This window comes from Crotalus tigris, unplaced genomic scaffold (assembly GCF_016545835.1).
Source record: "Crotalus tigris isolate CLP2741 ecotype Arizona unplaced genomic scaffold, ASM1654583v1 scf7180000021169.355214, whole genome shotgun sequence".
Classification (NCBI taxonomy): Eukaryota; Metazoa; Chordata; class Lepidosauria; order Squamata; family Viperidae; genus Crotalus; species Crotalus tigris.
This window is the reverse complement of record NW_024098380.1, coordinates 283,127-299,719: the sequence shown is the minus strand read 5'-3', so window position 1 is coordinate 299,719 and position 16,593 is coordinate 283,127. Positions and strand designations below refer to the sequence as shown.

Here is a 16,593-nt window from a genome sequence, read left to right as displayed (position 1 = left end):
CTTCCTTCCCTCCCTCCCTCCTCCATATACCTTCCTTCCTTCCTCCATATATCTCCCTCCTTCCTTCCCTCCTCCATATACCTTCCTTCCTTCCCTCCTCCATATATCTCCTTCCTTCCTTCCTTCCTTCCCTCCCTCCTCCATATATCTCCCTCCTTCCATTCATCTATCCATCCCCCATGCTTCCGTCCATCCCTCCATACATCTTCCTTCCTTCCTTCCCTCCTCCATATATCTCCCTCCCTCCTTCCTTCCTTCCCTCCTCCATATATCTCCCTCCCTCCTTCCTTCCCTCCTCCATATATCTCCTTCCTTCCTTCTTTCCTTCCTTCCTTCCCTCCTCCATATACCTTCCTTCCTTCCTTCCCTCCTTCATATATCTCCTTCCAGTCTTCCGTCCATCCCTCCATACATCTTCCTTCCTTCCCTCGCTCCTCTCTTCTTCAATCCTCCTCCTCCTCTCTGCAAACGCAACTCCTTTCTAACACCGCTGACGTTACATAGTCGGGTCACGAAACATCTGCAGGAAAGCAGGGGGTGAACCCCAGACAAACCATCCAGCAGAAAACAACCTTCTAATGAATGAACTGAGAAAGGGAGAAAAAAAACAAAACACCACACCCTCCGATCAAGACTTCCAGCGCAAGCAACAGTATACAGATGGAGAGCGATGCCCCCCTTCCTCCTAGCGCTGATGATGTTCCCTAGTTGGGTGGCGCAACGTCTCCAAGAAAGCTACAAAGCTTAGAGAGCAGCAAGGAGTCCACAAAAAAAGAGAAACGTAGATTAGCCCCAGACAAAAAGCAGGCAGAAAGCAATCCTCTATAATCGAGGAACAACCGAGGGATAAAACGAAAACCGCAACCGCTCCAACACTGCCACGGGATACAAAGAGAGACCACACCCTACCTTCCACTAGAGCGGGTGAGGTTACCTAGTTACCACCAAACGCCCCACAGTCCTCGCACTTATGACCACTGTTGTACCCCCCCCATGGTCATGGGGTCAAAATTCAAGTGCCGCACGACACCCTTTAGAGCAGCGGTTCTCAACCTGTGGGTCGGGACCCCATTTGGGGCCGAACGACCATTTCACGGGGGTCGCCAAACAACGCAATCCGCCATTTCCCCCCGCCCCCCTTTTCCTTAGCTGTGCTTCTCCCTTTTATTCTATTGGCTTTCGAAAGCCAATAGAATAGACTCTCTTGAATAGTCTAATTCTATTGGCTTTCCAAAGCCAATAGGAATCGTCCAGGCTGTCTCTGCCCTGCTGAGCCCGCCAGAAGTCCCATTCTGCAAACGGTGCTGCACCAGTTGAGTAGTCCTCGACTTACGACCGGTTGAGTAGTCCTCGACTTACGACCGGTTGGGGGCAGCCGCGACATTAAAAAGGTTGAGAACCACTGCTTTAGAAGTATAACGGTTCGCTGAACCACCGCGAGAAGGAAGGCTGCAAAAGCAGGCGCGACTCAACTCAAACCACCGCCTCGCTTAGCCACCGACGTCGGTCGCAAGGCGAGGACTGCCTGCCTTTTCCACCTTACGCGCCCGGCGCTTGATCAACCGGAGTGCGCTCGGCTTCCTTTATCCAGTCAGAATCCACGCCAGTCCCAGATCGGCTCTTTCCCTGCCGAAAGCCAGACCCCGCACGTCACTAACCTGGTTGAGGGGTGTGTGGCGGGGGCATCGGGTGATGCATCATGGGATAAGGGGGAGGCTGCTGGTGAGATGTCAAGGCTATGCCCAGAGGATTCATGCCCGGACCGCTGGCGTGCTGGTGTGACTGTTGTGCGTTCTGGGTCTGTTGTTGTTGTTGTTGTTGCTGCTGCTGTTCTAACTGTTGCCGGGCTCGGAGTTCGGCGTATTTGAGCTGCTCCATGTGGAAGTTTTGACGCTCGGTGAGCAGCTGTTGCCTTTGCTGTTCCAGCTGAGGGGAGAAATAATAATAACAATAATAACATTGGCATTGACAAATTCGCTATTAGTCAATTGCAAAAGGCGGCCTTGCTAGGAACTGCTTCCATCCTGCGACGATACCTGTAATACCATCAAACATCCACATCTGCCTATCCCAGGTCCTGGGTAAGGACTCGATAGGTAGACAAAATGCCAAATCCAGTCTGAACATCTGGCTGACTGTGCGATGATCCATAATAATAATAGTAGAGACAGCAGAATAGAAGAGAAAGAATTGGAGAAGATAACAAAATACAAAGACCTACAAATAGAAATAGAAAGACTGTGGCAAAAGCAAGCAAGGGTAGTACCAATAGTCATAGGCTCCTTGGGTGCAATCCCAAAACAACTGGAGCACCACTTGAACACCATTGGCATTGACAAATTCGCTATTAGTCAATTGCAAAAGGCAGCCTTATTAGGAACTGCTTCCATCCTGCGACGAGATCTGTAATACCATCAAACATCCACATCTGCCTATCCCAGGTCCTGGGTAAGGACTCGATAGGTAGACAAAATGCCAAATCCAGTCTGAACATCTGGCTGACTGTGCGATGATCCATAATAATATAATAATAATAATGATGATGATGAGGCAAAAGCAAGCAAGGCTAGTACCAATAGTCATAGGCGCCTTGGGTGCAATCCCAAAACAACTGGAGCACCACTTGAACAATTGGCATTGACAAATTCGCTATTAGTCAATTGCAAAAGGCGGCCTTACTAGGAACTGCTTCCATCCTGCGACGATATCTGTAATACCATCAAACATCCACATCTGCCTATCCCAGGTCCTGGGTAAGGACTCGATAGGTAGACAAAATGCCAAACCCAGTCTGAACATCTGGCTGACTGTGCGATGATCCATAATAATAATAATAATAATAAATAATCATCATCATAATCATCATCATCATCAAACATCCACATCTGCCTATCCCAGGTCCTGGGTAAGGACTCGATAGGTAGACAAAATGCCAAATCCAGTCTGAACATCTGGCTGACTGTGCGATGATCCAGAATAATAATAATAATAATACGAGACGGGAAAGTCGTAAACCGATCGGCAGTTCAAAGCCCACCCGAAAATCAACCACGGTTCAACGCTCGCCCTAAATACAACCACGGTTCAAAGCTCACCATCTAAACAACAACCACAATGAAAAGCCCCCCCCCCCCATGAAAACAACCACGGTTACAAGGCCACCGTAAAAACAATCACGGCTGAGAGCCCCCCCAAAAAACTACGGTTACAAGGCGCCCCTCCCCGATAAAAACCACCACGGCACGCTTTCCCGGCTCGTAAATCGCTCCAGGGCATCGCTTGAAATTCGTGGCCATAAATGGTGTTTTTGGCTGAGGTAGTCCTCGCCTCACGACCACATTCAAGCCTGTTTCCGTTGCTGAGTGACAGTGGTTACGGTGGGTTTGGCCCCATTTGGCGACCTTTTTGGAGACCGTGGTTAAATGAATCGCCGGGGTTGTTATAGTGAGGAACCCGCCCGTTGACTTTGCCGGTCCAAAGGTTGCAAACGGGGGCCCTGCGACCGTCATAACCACGAAGCAAGTTGCCAAGCGTCTGAATCGGGATTACAGGCAGTCCTCGGCTTAACGACCGCCATCGAGCCCCACATTTTTGCCGTTCAGCGAGACATTTGTGCGGTGAGTTGTGCCCCATTTGATGGCACAGCTCACCGCACAAATGTCTCGCTTAACGGCAGAAATGTCGTTTCTGGCCACCGCTGCCAAGTGAGTCCCTGAGGTTGCTAAGCGAGTAACACAGTCGTTAAGTGAATCTGGCTTCCCCGCGGACTTTTGCTGGTCAGAAGGTCACAAAAGGGGATCGCACGACTCCGGGACACTGCGACCGTGGTAACTGCGAGTCAGTTCCCAGGCATATGAATTTTGATTACAGGTAGCCCTTGGCTTAATGACTGCAATTGAGCCCAATATTTCTGCCGTTAAGCGAGACATCCGTGTGGTGAGGTTTTGCCCCGCATCACGACCTTTCTTGGTCACCGTTGTTAAGTGAATCACTGCACTTGTGAAACTGGTAACTAAGATGTTATGGCAGTGGTTCTCAAGCTGTGGGTCAGAACCCCATTTGGGGTCGAACGACCATTTCACGGGGGTCGCCAAACAACGCAGTCCGCCATTTTTTCCCCCCTTTTCCTTAGCTGTGCTCCTCCCTTTTATTCTATTGGCTTTGGAAAGCCAATAGAAGAGATTCTCTTGAATAGAGTCTAATTCTATTGGCTTTCAAGAGCCAATAGGAATTGTCCAGGCTGTCTCTGCCCTGCTGAGCCCGCCAAAAGTCCCATTCTGCAAACGGTGCTGCACCCGTTGAGTAGTCCTCGACTTACGACCGGTTGAGTAGTCCTCGACTTATGACCAGTTGGGGGGGGGTGTGTGGTCGCAGCATTAAAAAGGTTGAGAACCACTGTGTTATGGGAATCAGGTTTCCCCTGCGACCGTCGTAAATATGAATCCGTTGCCAAGGGTCTGAATTTTTGATAACGTGATCCCGGGGATGCTGCAACGGTCGTTAAGTGTTAAAAAACTAAGTCTCCTTTCTTCCCCCCAGGGCCATTGCATTTTGAACGGTCGCTAAACGAACAGTCGTAAGACGAGGACCACGTGAATGGGATCTCAGTATCCAGGGCGAAGAGATTCGGAGGCCTGATGGAGCACAGGGGCCGGGTTTCGACGGTATACCAGGATAGACTACCTAAGGTAGGAATGGGTTCGTTGTGGGACCCAGCTGGCTTTCGTGCCTAAGGCGGGACTAGAACTCGCCGTCTCCTGGCGATTGGCCCAAAGTCACCCAACTGGCTTTCATACCTAAGGCGGGATTAGAACTCACCGTCTCCTGCTGATTGGCCCAAAGTCACCCAGCTTCCTTTCACGCCTAAGGCGGGACTAGAACTCCCTCTCGCCTGGTGATTGGCCCAAAGTCACCCAGTTGGCTTTTATGCCTAAGGCGGGACTAGAACTCCCTCTCGCCTGGTGATTGGCCCAAAGTCACCCAACTGGCTTTCATACCTAAGGCGGGACTAGAACTCACCGTCTCCTGCTGATTGGCCCAAAGTCACCCAGTTGGCTTTCATGCCTAAGGCGGGACTAGAACTCCCTCTCGCCTGGTGATTGGCCCAAAGTCACCCAGCTGGCTTTCATGCCTAAGGCGGGACTAGTACTCCCTCTCGCCTGGTGATTGGTCCAAAGTCACCCAGTTGCCTTTCATGCCTAAGGCGGGACTAGAACTCCCCCTCGCCTGGTGATTGGCCCAAAGTCACCCAGCTGGCTTTCATGCCTAAGGCGGGACTAGAACTCCCTGTTGCCTGGTGATTGGTCCAAAGTCACCCAGTTGCCTTTCATGCCTAAGGCGGGACTAGAACTCCCTGTTGCCTGGTGACTGGCCCAAAGTCACCCAGCTGGCTTTCATGCCTAAGGCGGGACTAGAACTCCCTCTCGCCTGGTGATTGGCCCAAATTCACCCAGTTGGCTTTCATGTCTAAGGCGGGACTAGAACTCCCTCTCGCCTGGTGATTGGCCCAAAGTCACCCAGCTGCCCTTCATGCCTAAGGCGGGACTAGAACTCCCTCTCGCCTGGTGATTGGCCCAAAGTCACCCAGCTGGCTTTCGTGCCTAAGGCGGAACTAGAACTCGCCGCCTCCTGATTTCAACCTCTTGTCTTCAACACTAGACCAAGTCGAATCACAAAACCGTCACCAATTAAACAATTGTGCAGGACTTGCCCACTTCCTGGTTTTTAGGCGGATGGCGATGCACCTTCTTTTTTTTAAAACGACGACAAAACGTAAATGTTTGCGCCTAGCGAGCGCGCCGGAGTTAGGAACCCACGGGAGAGAAAGGAAGCGGAAAGACAACAATCTCTTAGGACAGTGGTTCTCAACCTTTTTAATGCCGCGACCCCCAACCGGTCGTAAGTCGAGGACTACTCAACCGGTCGTAAGTCGAGGATTACTCAACTGGTGCAGCGCCATTTGCAGACTGGGACTTTTGGCGGGCTCAGCAGGGCAGAGACAGCCTGGACCATTCCTATTGGCTTTGGAAAGCCAATAGGATTAGACTCTATTCAAGAGAGTCTATTCTATTGGCTTTCCAAAGCCAATAGAATGAAAGGGAGGAGCACAGCTAAGGAAAAGGGGGGAAAAAATTGGCGGACTGCGTTGTTTGGCGACCCCCGTGAAATGGTCGCTCGAACCCAAATGGGGTCCCGACCCCCAGGTGGAGAACCGCTGTCTTAGGATCCTGCAAACTTTCTCTGAATTTTAGTGAAAACGGAGGGGAGGAGGAGGAGAAAATAATCAACTGAATGGAAACATGCACAAATTCCTAAATTCTGGTCACACCTCAGTAAAAGAAATGACCAAATCTGCCGTGCCTGGAACGACGACCAATGGAATTTCTCCACTTGTCCACTTCCGATGCGGAATGGATCATCGCCGAGGGAATCCTGTTCACAGGGTTATATGTGAGTTTGCGCGCTCGTGCGTGTGCGCGCGCGCGATGCAAAACATTAACAAAACACAGCGGGGCTTTGCAGGGGGCAAGGTGCAGTTGGGATGCGAAACACACACACGCACGCCCATGGAAACGGGAAAATTAGAACCGAGTCGTCCAGTTGCACCCCGAGGCCTCTCTTTTGTGAGATTTACACAAGCTCGACTTTAAGGGCTGAAAGAGTTACTTTGAAACCGTCGGGTAGACAATGTCACCTGTGCCCCTTCGTGTCGGGAGAGAGAAAAAAATACCGATTTGGCGACGATTTGCACGGCTTGCGCTGCGGACGAACCGAACCGTCTTTTTGAAATGGAGGCCGCTCGTTTGCAAAGAAAATTGAATTTCGTTTGCCCCTTTTAGAAAAGCCAGCAAGAACAGCTGCTTGCTGCAAGAGAGTAATTTTCTTGTGGGAGGGGGAGGGAATCCACCGGGAAGCTGCCTGCAACCCCTAGCAACCGTCCTTTCCTCATCTGCCACTCAGCAGAGAGCAGGAAGGAAGAGAGGTGGGGAGGGTGTGTGTGTGTGTGTGTGTGTCGCACAAAAGCTCTCTTGCATGGAAATTGGGAAAACCCGGCGGACAAAGAGGGAAGAATGTGCTGGGGATCACGCGCCCGTCTGAAGCACACCCAACGGAGAGAGGGGGGTGTGGTGGTGCCCCATTTTATGTGGTTTGCCTCGGGGGGGGGAGGAAACGGGACGGGCTTCGAACCCCCCCCCCAGGAGATCAAAGGGTCAGGACGAGAAGAATGCCTAAACATGCTGAGAAGCAAACTTGGTTGTCGGGCCCGATGCTGAGAAAATGAAGGCTGAATGAATGGCGTGTGGGGTGCCGGAGGCGCTCCGGGGACCGACCGGCGTAGGGTGGGAGCCCGGAGAGTCGGATACAAGGTGCCCGGAAGGGAATTCACGAACTGACGTTTGGGGTGCCGGGAGGGGCTGCAGGAACTGGTTCCCCTCCTACCTCTCTGACCGGTCGCAGTCGGTGTTGGCGGGCGGACAGAGATCGATCCCTAGGCGCTCCGATTATGGGGTGCCTCGGGGTTCGGTCCTGTCCCCCCTCCTTTTCAACATCTACGCGAAACCGCTGGGGCAGATCATTCGGCGACACGGGGTGAGGTATCACCAGTATGCGGATGATACCCAGTTGTATATCTCCACCCCGTGTCCTTTCGGCGAAGCGGTCGACGTGATGTGCCGGTGCCTGGAAGATGTGAGGGTCTGGATGAGGGTGAACAGGCTTAGACTCAACCCTGACAAGACCGAGTGGCTTTGGGTCTTGTCCCCCAAGGGTCATTCTGATGGTCCATCATTAGTCCTGGGGGGGGGGGAATTTACCTCAGTGCAGGCACGCAACTTGAGCGTCCTCCTGGACTCACGGCTAAATTTGGAACGACATCTATCGGCTGTGGCCAGGGGGGACCTTTGCCCAGGTTCGCCTGGTGCACCAGTTGCGGCCTTATTTGGACCGGGAGGCTCTACTCACGGTCACTCATGCCCTTGTCACCTCAAGACTGGACTACTGTAATGCGCTCTACATGGGGCTACCCTTGAAGAGCGTTCGGAGGCTGCAGTTGGATCAGAATGCAGCCGCGAGAGCGATTGTGGGCGCGCCAAGGTACGCCCACGCGTCACCGATGCTCCGCGAGCTGCACTGGCTTCCTGTGGGTCTCCGGACGCAATTCAAGGTGTTGGTTGTCACCTTTAAAGCCCTTCATGGCTTAGGGCCAGGTTACTTACAGGACCGCATACTGCCGCATAGTTCCCAGAGAACTTGATTGACCGCTAATTGATTGACGAGGACTTCAGGGATTGGGGTATATCCAGAGGGACTTCCCAAATTGACTGTGGGGTGCCGAGAGGGACTTCACGGATTGACCAGTGGGGTATCCGGAGGGACGTCACGGATTGACTGCGAGGTGCCCAGAGGAACTCCACGGATCGACCGTGGGGTGTCTGGGGAGACTCCATGGGTTGACCGTGGGGTGTCCAGAGGGACTTCATGGATTGACAGCAGAGGGACTCCACAGATTGACCATGGGATACCTGAAGGGATGCCATGGATCGACCGTGGGGTGTCTGGGGAGACTCCATGGGTTGACCATGGGGTGTCCAGAGGGACTTCATGGATTGACCGTTGAGGGACTCCACAGATTGACCATGGGATACCTGAAGGGATGCCATGGATCGACCGTGGGGTGCTGGAGAGACTCCACGGATCGACTGCGAAGGACCAAGAGGGACTGCACGGACAGATTGCGGGGTGCCCAGAGGGACTTCATGGATCGACTATGGGGTGCCTGGAGAGAATACATGAATCGACTAAGAGGGACCCAATGGATTGATAGTGGGGTGCCCAGAAGGACTCCACGATCTGACCATAGGGTGTCCATAGGGACTGGGAACATTGATCGCGCCACAAATTGAATGCGGGGTGCCCAATGAAGGGTCTACGATATGGCTTTTGGGGTAGATTCTGTCGCCAGCTCCCCAACTGAAAAAAAAAAAAAGAAGCAGCACATGAACTGACTGACATCTGTCGGAGAAGGGATGGCAGAATCTGGGGGGCGGAGTGAAAAAAAGGGAAGCCTAGAATTCTTACATAGCCACCAGGGAACTAAGCCCAACCGCCCTTGAATTCCACTAAATCTACATTGAATTCCTAGCAGGCGTTGTTAGCTGAGAAAATTCCTGTGCAAAGGCTTTCAGCAATAAATCACTTTAGTTGAAAGATTTCTGTCATTAGCTTTTGGAAATAAATCACTTTAGTTGAAAGATTCCCAAGCAAAGGCTTTTTAGCAATAAATCACTTTAGTTGAAAGATTCCTGTCATTAGTTTTTAGCAATAAATCACTTTAGATGAAAGATTCCCAAGCAAAGGCTTTTTAACAATAAATCACTTTAATTGAAAGATTCCTGTCATTAGTGTTTAGCAATAAATCACTTTTAGTTGAAAGATTCCTGTCATTAGCTTTTAGAAATAAATCACTTTAGTTGAAAGATTCCTGTCATTAGCTTTTGGAAATAAATCACTTTAGTTGAAAGATTCCTGTCATTAGCTTTTGGAAATAAATCACTTTAGTTGAAAGATTCCTGTCATTAGCTTTTAGCAATAAATCACTTTTAGTTGAAAGATTCCTTGTGCGTAGGTTTTTAGCAATACATCACTTACTTAAATTGGACCTTCGTATGTGCACCCCTTTGATCATGTGATCAAAATCCAGATACTGGGCAACTGGTTCATTTTTAGGACCATTGAAGGAAGGTTGTAAAATGAGGCAAAACTCAATTAAGAAATGTCTCACTTAACAACATAAATTTTGGGCTCCGTTGTGGTTGTGCCTGTATCAGGTATGTTCACTGCCCAGAGTTATTTATCAAAATGATAAATCGGGATATAAGTAAATCAACAGAGAGAAACCTGGAGAAATTTTGAGCCCTCGGACAAAGGGGGTCCGAGACACGAGTGAACGGAACCAGGTTTCAATCTTACCGCCTCTTTCTCTCTATCCATGATGGTTTCCAGCTCTTCAAAATGGCGAAGTTTGATCTCCAGTTTCTTCATCTGGGTTTCCACCAGGAGAGCCACCAGAGACTTGATCTTCCGTTCCTCAACGGCGGCCAGATGCTAAGGAAGAACAGAACCCAGATTACCTGGAGGCTAAACCAGCAATGTGGGGTTTTTTTGTAGTTCTGGATAGGTATTTTTTGTTTCAGTTATTTAAAACATTTCATATTTTTATTTTCAACTTTCTGATAAGCAACTCTTTCAGGCTTCTGCAATTCTCATGGAATTTGCTTGAAACGAGATGGAAAGGGTTAAGAAAACCTTATCGAAGTTGCTGTAAGGTGCCTGAATTTCAGGGTGATCAACAGCACAGCTGCAGGATCTGCCTGGCAACTGTTTAAGGCTGAGATTTCTTTCAGGGTGAACGAAGGCACCGATATATCCTTCCTTGTCACTAATATGAAGTAATCGTCTCAAAGCAGCTTAATTACTAAATCTCCATTAGCGGTGTTAAGACGAAACTTGCGACCACAAAGGGACGTACGGATTCCCAACGGTGAAATAATTTCATTTATTCAAACAACTCTGAAAACGGGCATTCTGGATGGTGACGTATCTGGGAGAGATTGGATAGGATGGTTTCGCCACCCGTGTTGTGATTTGGAGAGATGTCAAACTGGTGTGACAAGGATTGGGGTTTATTGGATCAAACAAGGATTGCCTAGGAACCCAGATATAAAAGCAAAGCCTACAAGAGGAACTAATACAGGTAGTCCTTGACCTACAACAGTTTGTTTAGTGACCGTTCAAAGTGAGAAGGGCAGTGAAAAAAGTGACTTACGGCCGTTTTTCACATTTATGACCGTTGCAGCGTCTCTACGGTCATGTGAACAAAATTCAGACGCTTGGCAAATGACTCTTATTTAAGATGGTTGCAATGTCCTGAGGGGTGTGTGTGTCATGTGATCTCCTTTTTATGACCTTTTTGACAAGCAAAGTCAATGGGAGAGCCAGCTTCACTTAACAACCGTGTTGCTAACTTAACCACTGCAGGGATTCACTTAACCAGCGTGCGAAGAAAGGTCGTAAAATGGGACAAAACTCATTTAACAAATGTCTTGCTTAGCAACAGAAATTTTGGCCCAATTGGGGACAAGGAATACCTGTATTTTCAGAGAAGGCAAATAGGAGAGGGATTGTTAGACTCTCTGCTTTAGGTCATAAACATCTAGAATCTTCCTTTGTCAGTCCTCAGTGTGACTTTGTGAGCAAGGGATGCAAAATGGCTGCCTTAGGGTGTCCCTTGCTCTCGTCTTTAGCAGCACAGATATCACAATGCAGTGTAACAGGGGTTTTGGTGGTACACAGAATCTCCTCCTGCCATTTCTACGCCCATTTTTACTCCTATCTGCATTATAGGTGGTCCTCCACTTCCAACCATTTATTTAGTGAACTTACAACCTTCTTACGACACTTACAACCATTGCAGGATCCCCGTGGTCCCGTGTTCAAAATTTGGATGCTGGGCAACTGACTCGTAATTATGACAGTTGCCGCGTCCCGGGGGTGTGTCCCGTGATCCCCTTTTGCGACCGTCTGACGAGCGAATTTAAAGGGGAAGCAAGAATCCCTTAACAAGCGTGTGACTCGCCTAATGAGTGCAGTGATTCGCTTAACACCTGGGGCAGGAAAGGTAGTAAAATGGCAGCAAAACTTACTTCACAACCGTCTTGCTTAGGAACAGAAATTTGGGAGGGGGGGGTTCAATTGTGGCCATACGTCGAGGACTACTTTACGGGAAAGCCCGTTTTTGCAAGCCAGTTTATGCCCACAATGCAAATGACAAGAGTCGCTTTGATAAAAGCACCTTACACCAGTTGTGTTCTTCGCTTCTGAGTTTGTACAGCGGAGCCTGAAGGAGGAAGGACCATGGCCTTCCTTGGCAAAGAGATTCTCTGCTCATTCGCTCCGAAACGGCAAGAAAAGGAAGAATCGGCAGCGTGCATTAAAGTTTTTCCCTTCCATTTCTGCAAGGGCTACACAATGGGCTCTTTTCAGACCCACAACCCCCGCCCCCCCCACCCAGCAAATTGGAGCTGGAATGCGTTAGCCTCCCTGCAAAAAAAAAGAAAGAAAGAAAGAAAGAAAGGCGGCGAGGCAAAGAAAAAGCTTGGCGCCTTTCATAATGCCGAAAGAAATCAACCCATCAAGGCCGTTGAGTTGGGAATCTCAGCCAGCTGACAATGGAAGCCTTTACAGCAGGACACAAATCCCGTTTCATGCGAACCCGTCGGGCAGCTGAAGCCGAGGGGCACAAATGAGGCATTGGGAAAGTGTTAAGAAACAGGAAGGAAGAGGGAGAAACAAAACAAGCCACACGAATCCTGGCACGTCGCGACAAAGCCGGGTTTGAAAAGCAGCGGAAATCGCAAGCCGTGGAGATCTTCTCCGCCGGGGACAAACCTTGGCTTTGGTGGCAGCGGAGGCCAGGGCGGCAGCTGCAGCCGTCGCAACGTTCCCTTCGGAGACTTCGTGCTCGCCTCGCCGCTTCCCGCCGCTGCCTTCCTTCTCTTTGCCCGCGTCAAAGTTCTCCTTGTTCTCCTCGGCTTCCTTGTCATCTGAACAAAGGAACCTGGGTTAGACTCAGGTCACCTCCGATTCCCACGGCCGTCTTTTATCTCCCAAGTCTGAGATTTTAAGTTTCAGTAGAAGATGACTAGTCTTATAATAATAATAATAATAATAATAATAATAATAATAATAATAATAATAATAATAATAATAATAATAGTAAAGTTGGAAGGGACCTTGGAGGTCATCTAGTCCAACCCCCTGCTCAGGCAGGAAACCCTACACCATTTCGGACAAATGGCTGTCCAGTCTCTTCTTGAAAACTTCCAGTGTTGGAGCATTTACTGCTTCTGGAGGCAGTAAATGCTTCTCCCAATTCTGACCAGCAAGAGAGTTCTATTGAGTTTACCCTACTGTGGACCCTCTCTATACAAGCAGTCCTCGACTTACAACAGTTCCGTTTAGTGACCGTACGAACTTACGACGGCACTGAAAAAAAGGGGAAATTAAGATTGTTTTCCACATGTACGATGGTTGCAGAATCCCCGTGGTGACGGGATCAAAATTTGAACCCTGGCACCGGGCTCGTATTTTATGACGGTCGCGGCGTCCCGCATCATGTGATCCCCTTTTATGACCTTCTGACAAGGTCATAATGGAGAAGGCCGATTCACTTCATAATCACGTGAATTAACTGCAGAGATTCACTTAACGACGACAAATGGGGTCAAATGGGGTCAAAGCTCACTTTAACGGCAGTCCTGCTTAGTCACAGACGAATTGTGGTCGTATGTTGAGCACCAGCTGTATATGCTGAGGCTCCAGTGAGGAACTGGAGCGTGGGATCAAAATTCAGATGCTTGGCAACTGACTTGTATTTATGACGGTTGCAGTTTCCCGGGCTCATGTCATCCCCTTCTGGGACCATCCAATGAGCAAAGTCAATGGGGGAAGTCAGATTCGCTTAACAACTGTGTGACTAAGTGAACTGTAGTCATTCACTTAACGATGGTGGCACGAAAGATGGTAAAATAGAGCAAATTTCATTGAACAACTTGTTTCGCTTAGCAATGGAAATTTCGGGGTCAATTGTGGTCCTAAGTCAAGGACTATCTGTGTCTCACTTTCTTTCCATGAGTCGGAGTGGATTAAATGCAGCCATGTGAAGCACCACCGAGATGCCAAAAGAATATGATCTACAGGCAGTCCTCTACTTACGACCGTAACTGAGGCCCCCATGGTTGTTAAGCGAATCACTGCAGTCATTAAGTTAGTAACACGACCTCGGGACACCGTGACTCATAAATATGACTCCGTTGCCAAGAGTCTGAATTTGGATCACGTGACCCCGTGACCCTGCGACCGTCATAAATACCAGTCAGTTGCCAACTCTCTGAATTTTGATCACATGACCACGGGGATGCTGCAGCGGTCATTATGTGGGAAAAACAATCTGAAGTCGCTTTTTTTTTCCAGTGCCGTTGTAAGTCGGGTCACTAAATGAACGGTTATAACTAGAGAATGACCTACATATCTGAAGTAGGGCAGATTACACCAAAATCTTCCTGGCTTAGCTGTAAAAATAAAAATAAAAATGTAATATTTCTCCCCTGTCTCTTAATGTTTCTAGCCTGGACCTTGTTAGCTTAGTATTAATTCCCCAGATTATACGACGGGCAATGAAAAGAGTTGCTAAGTGAAGCATGTAAGATTTTGAAAGCAAGATTTACAGCCCGGCGCCCAGTGAAATGTAAGGCAGGAGATTTACTGCCGTGGTCTGTGTTAGCATCTGCCTTGGAAAAATTTATGGGGCGTGGGTGCTGGGACAATGGAGAAGACCTGCACAGCTTATGTTTGTGTGTGCCCACGTTACTGCCGTGGTCTGTGTTAGCATCTGCCTTGGAAAAATTTATGGGGCGTCGATGCTGGGACAATGGAGAAGACCTGCACAGCCTGTGTTTGTGTGTACGCACGTTACTGCCATGGTCTGTGTTAGCATCTGCCATGGAAAAATTTATGGGGCATCGGTGCTGGGACAATGGAGAAGACCTGCACAGCCTGTGTTTGTGTGTACGCACGTTACTGCCATGGTCTGTGTTAGCATCTGCCATGGAAAAATTTATGGGGCGTCGGTGCTGGGACAATGGAGAAGACCTGCACAGCCTGTGTTTGTATGCGCGCGTGTTAAAAAGCCCACACTCCCCTACCGTGTTTGGAATCCTGAGACACGTCACTATCTTGTTCTTTTTCTGCGATTCTCTCGTCCTCTCCTCCTTCCGGCAAGTTGTTCCCGTCTATTTTGTTCTCTCCTCTGTTTTCTACCTAGAATGCGTTAAAGAGAGAGAGAGAGAGAGAGAGAGAGAGAGAGAGAAGGGAATGATTTAATATCTCCGGCAATTAAAAAAAAGAAAAGAAGAGAATCACAACTTAATAACCCAGAGTTAATCGCATCCGAGATGAAGGGGAAGAAGAGAAGAAAAGAACAACCAAGTCGAGGACTATTCAACCGGTCGTAAGTCGAGGACTACTCAACTGGTACAGCACCGTTTGCAGAATGGAACTTTTGGCGGGCTCAGCAGGGCAGAGACAGCTTGGACAATTCCTGTTGGCTTTTGAAAGCCAATAGAATTAGACTCTATTCAAGAGAATCTCTTCTATTGGCTTTCAAAAGCCAATAGAATAAAAGGAAGTACCACAGCTAAGGAAAAGGGGGGAAAAAATGGCGGACTGCGTTGTTTGGTGACCCCCGTGAAATGGTCGTTCGACCCCAAATGGGGTCCTGACCCACAGGTTGAGAACCACTGCTCTATAGCACAACATGCAGTCCTCGGATTAGGACCGTAATATATATGAAAGTATAATACGGTCCTCAACTTAACGGTAGTCCTCGGCTTACGAGCACAACGGAGCCCCAAACTGCTGCTGTTGAGGGGGGACATTTTTGTTAAGGGAATCTGGCCTCATTTTACGACCGTTCTTGCCACCGAAGTGACAAGTGAATCACTGCAGATGGCAACACGGCTGTTACCGTTAAGTGAATCCTGCTTCCCCGGTTGACTTGGCTCGTGAGAAGGTTCCAGAAGGGGGATCATGGGACACTGGGACACAGGAAATGGTTGTAAGGATGGACCAGTTGCCAAGCAGCCGATCACGTGACCACGTAAATGGGAAAAATAGTTGGAAGTCACTTTTTTTTCCGGGGCCGTTGTGACGTTGAACGGTCACTGAATTGAACGGTTGTTAAGTCGAGGACTACCTGTAGTCCAGGACCTGACCTTAGAGACTACAGCAGTGGTTCTCCACCTGTGGGTCGGGACCCCATTTGGGGTCGAACGACCATTTCACGGGGGTCGCCAAACAACGCAATCCGCCATTTTTCCCCCCCTTTTCCTTAGCTGTGCTACTCCCTTTTATTCTATTGGCTTTTGAAAACCAATAGAATAGACTCTCTCGAATAGACTCTTAATTCTATTGGCTTTCCAAAGCCAATAGGAATTGTCCAGGCTGTCTCTGCCCTGCTGAGCCCGCCAAAAGTCCCAGTCTGCAAACGGTGCTGCACCAGTTGAGTAGTCCTCGACTTACGACCGGTGAAGTAGTCCTCGACTTACAACCGGTTGGGGGGGGGGGGCGGCATTAAAAAGGTTGAGAACCACTGGATTACAGAATAGCAGAGCTGCAAGAGACCTTAGAGGTCTTCTAGTCCAACCAGCTAGTTAACCCCTTCCAGCACTGATGACGTTCCCTAGTTGGGTGGTGAAATGCCTGCAAGAAAACTGCCAAGATCAGAGTGCTCCAAAGATCCTACTGTCTTCCTCTTCTTCTTCCTCTTCTTCTTTTTCCTCCTCCTCCTCCTCCTCCACCTCCTCCCTGAAAAATCCATTCTCTTCTAGCACTGACGATGTTACCCAGTGGGGTCATAAAATGTCTACAACGAAACCACCCAGCTCAGAGAGCATCAAGGATCCCACAGTTGTCGTCATTGTTGTCATCGTCGTCGTCCTCCTCCTTCCTTCTAACACTGATGATGTTCCCTAGTTG

General features: G+C 49.2%; 1 protein-coding gene across 1 annotated transcript in view; it reads right to left on the bottom strand.

Annotated features, from left to right (window-relative positions):
* The window catches only part of SMARCC1 (SWI/SNF related, matrix associated, actin dependent regulator of chromatin subfamily c member 1), a 75,220-nt gene that overhangs the window by 4,694 nt on the left and 53,933 nt on the right, over window positions 1-16,593 (bottom strand). Inside the window, exons 23-26 of the mRNA XM_039369574.1 lie at window positions 14,763-14,877; window positions 12,448-12,602; window positions 9,970-10,104; window positions 1,659-1,926 (exon numbers count right to left, since the gene is read on the bottom strand). Coding sequence (XP_039225508.1) covers window positions 1,659-1,926; window positions 9,970-10,104; window positions 12,448-12,602; window positions 14,763-14,877 — 673 coding nt within the window. The remainder of the gene's footprint in view (window positions 1-1,658; window positions 1,927-9,969; window positions 10,105-12,447; window positions 12,603-14,762; window positions 14,878-16,593) is intronic.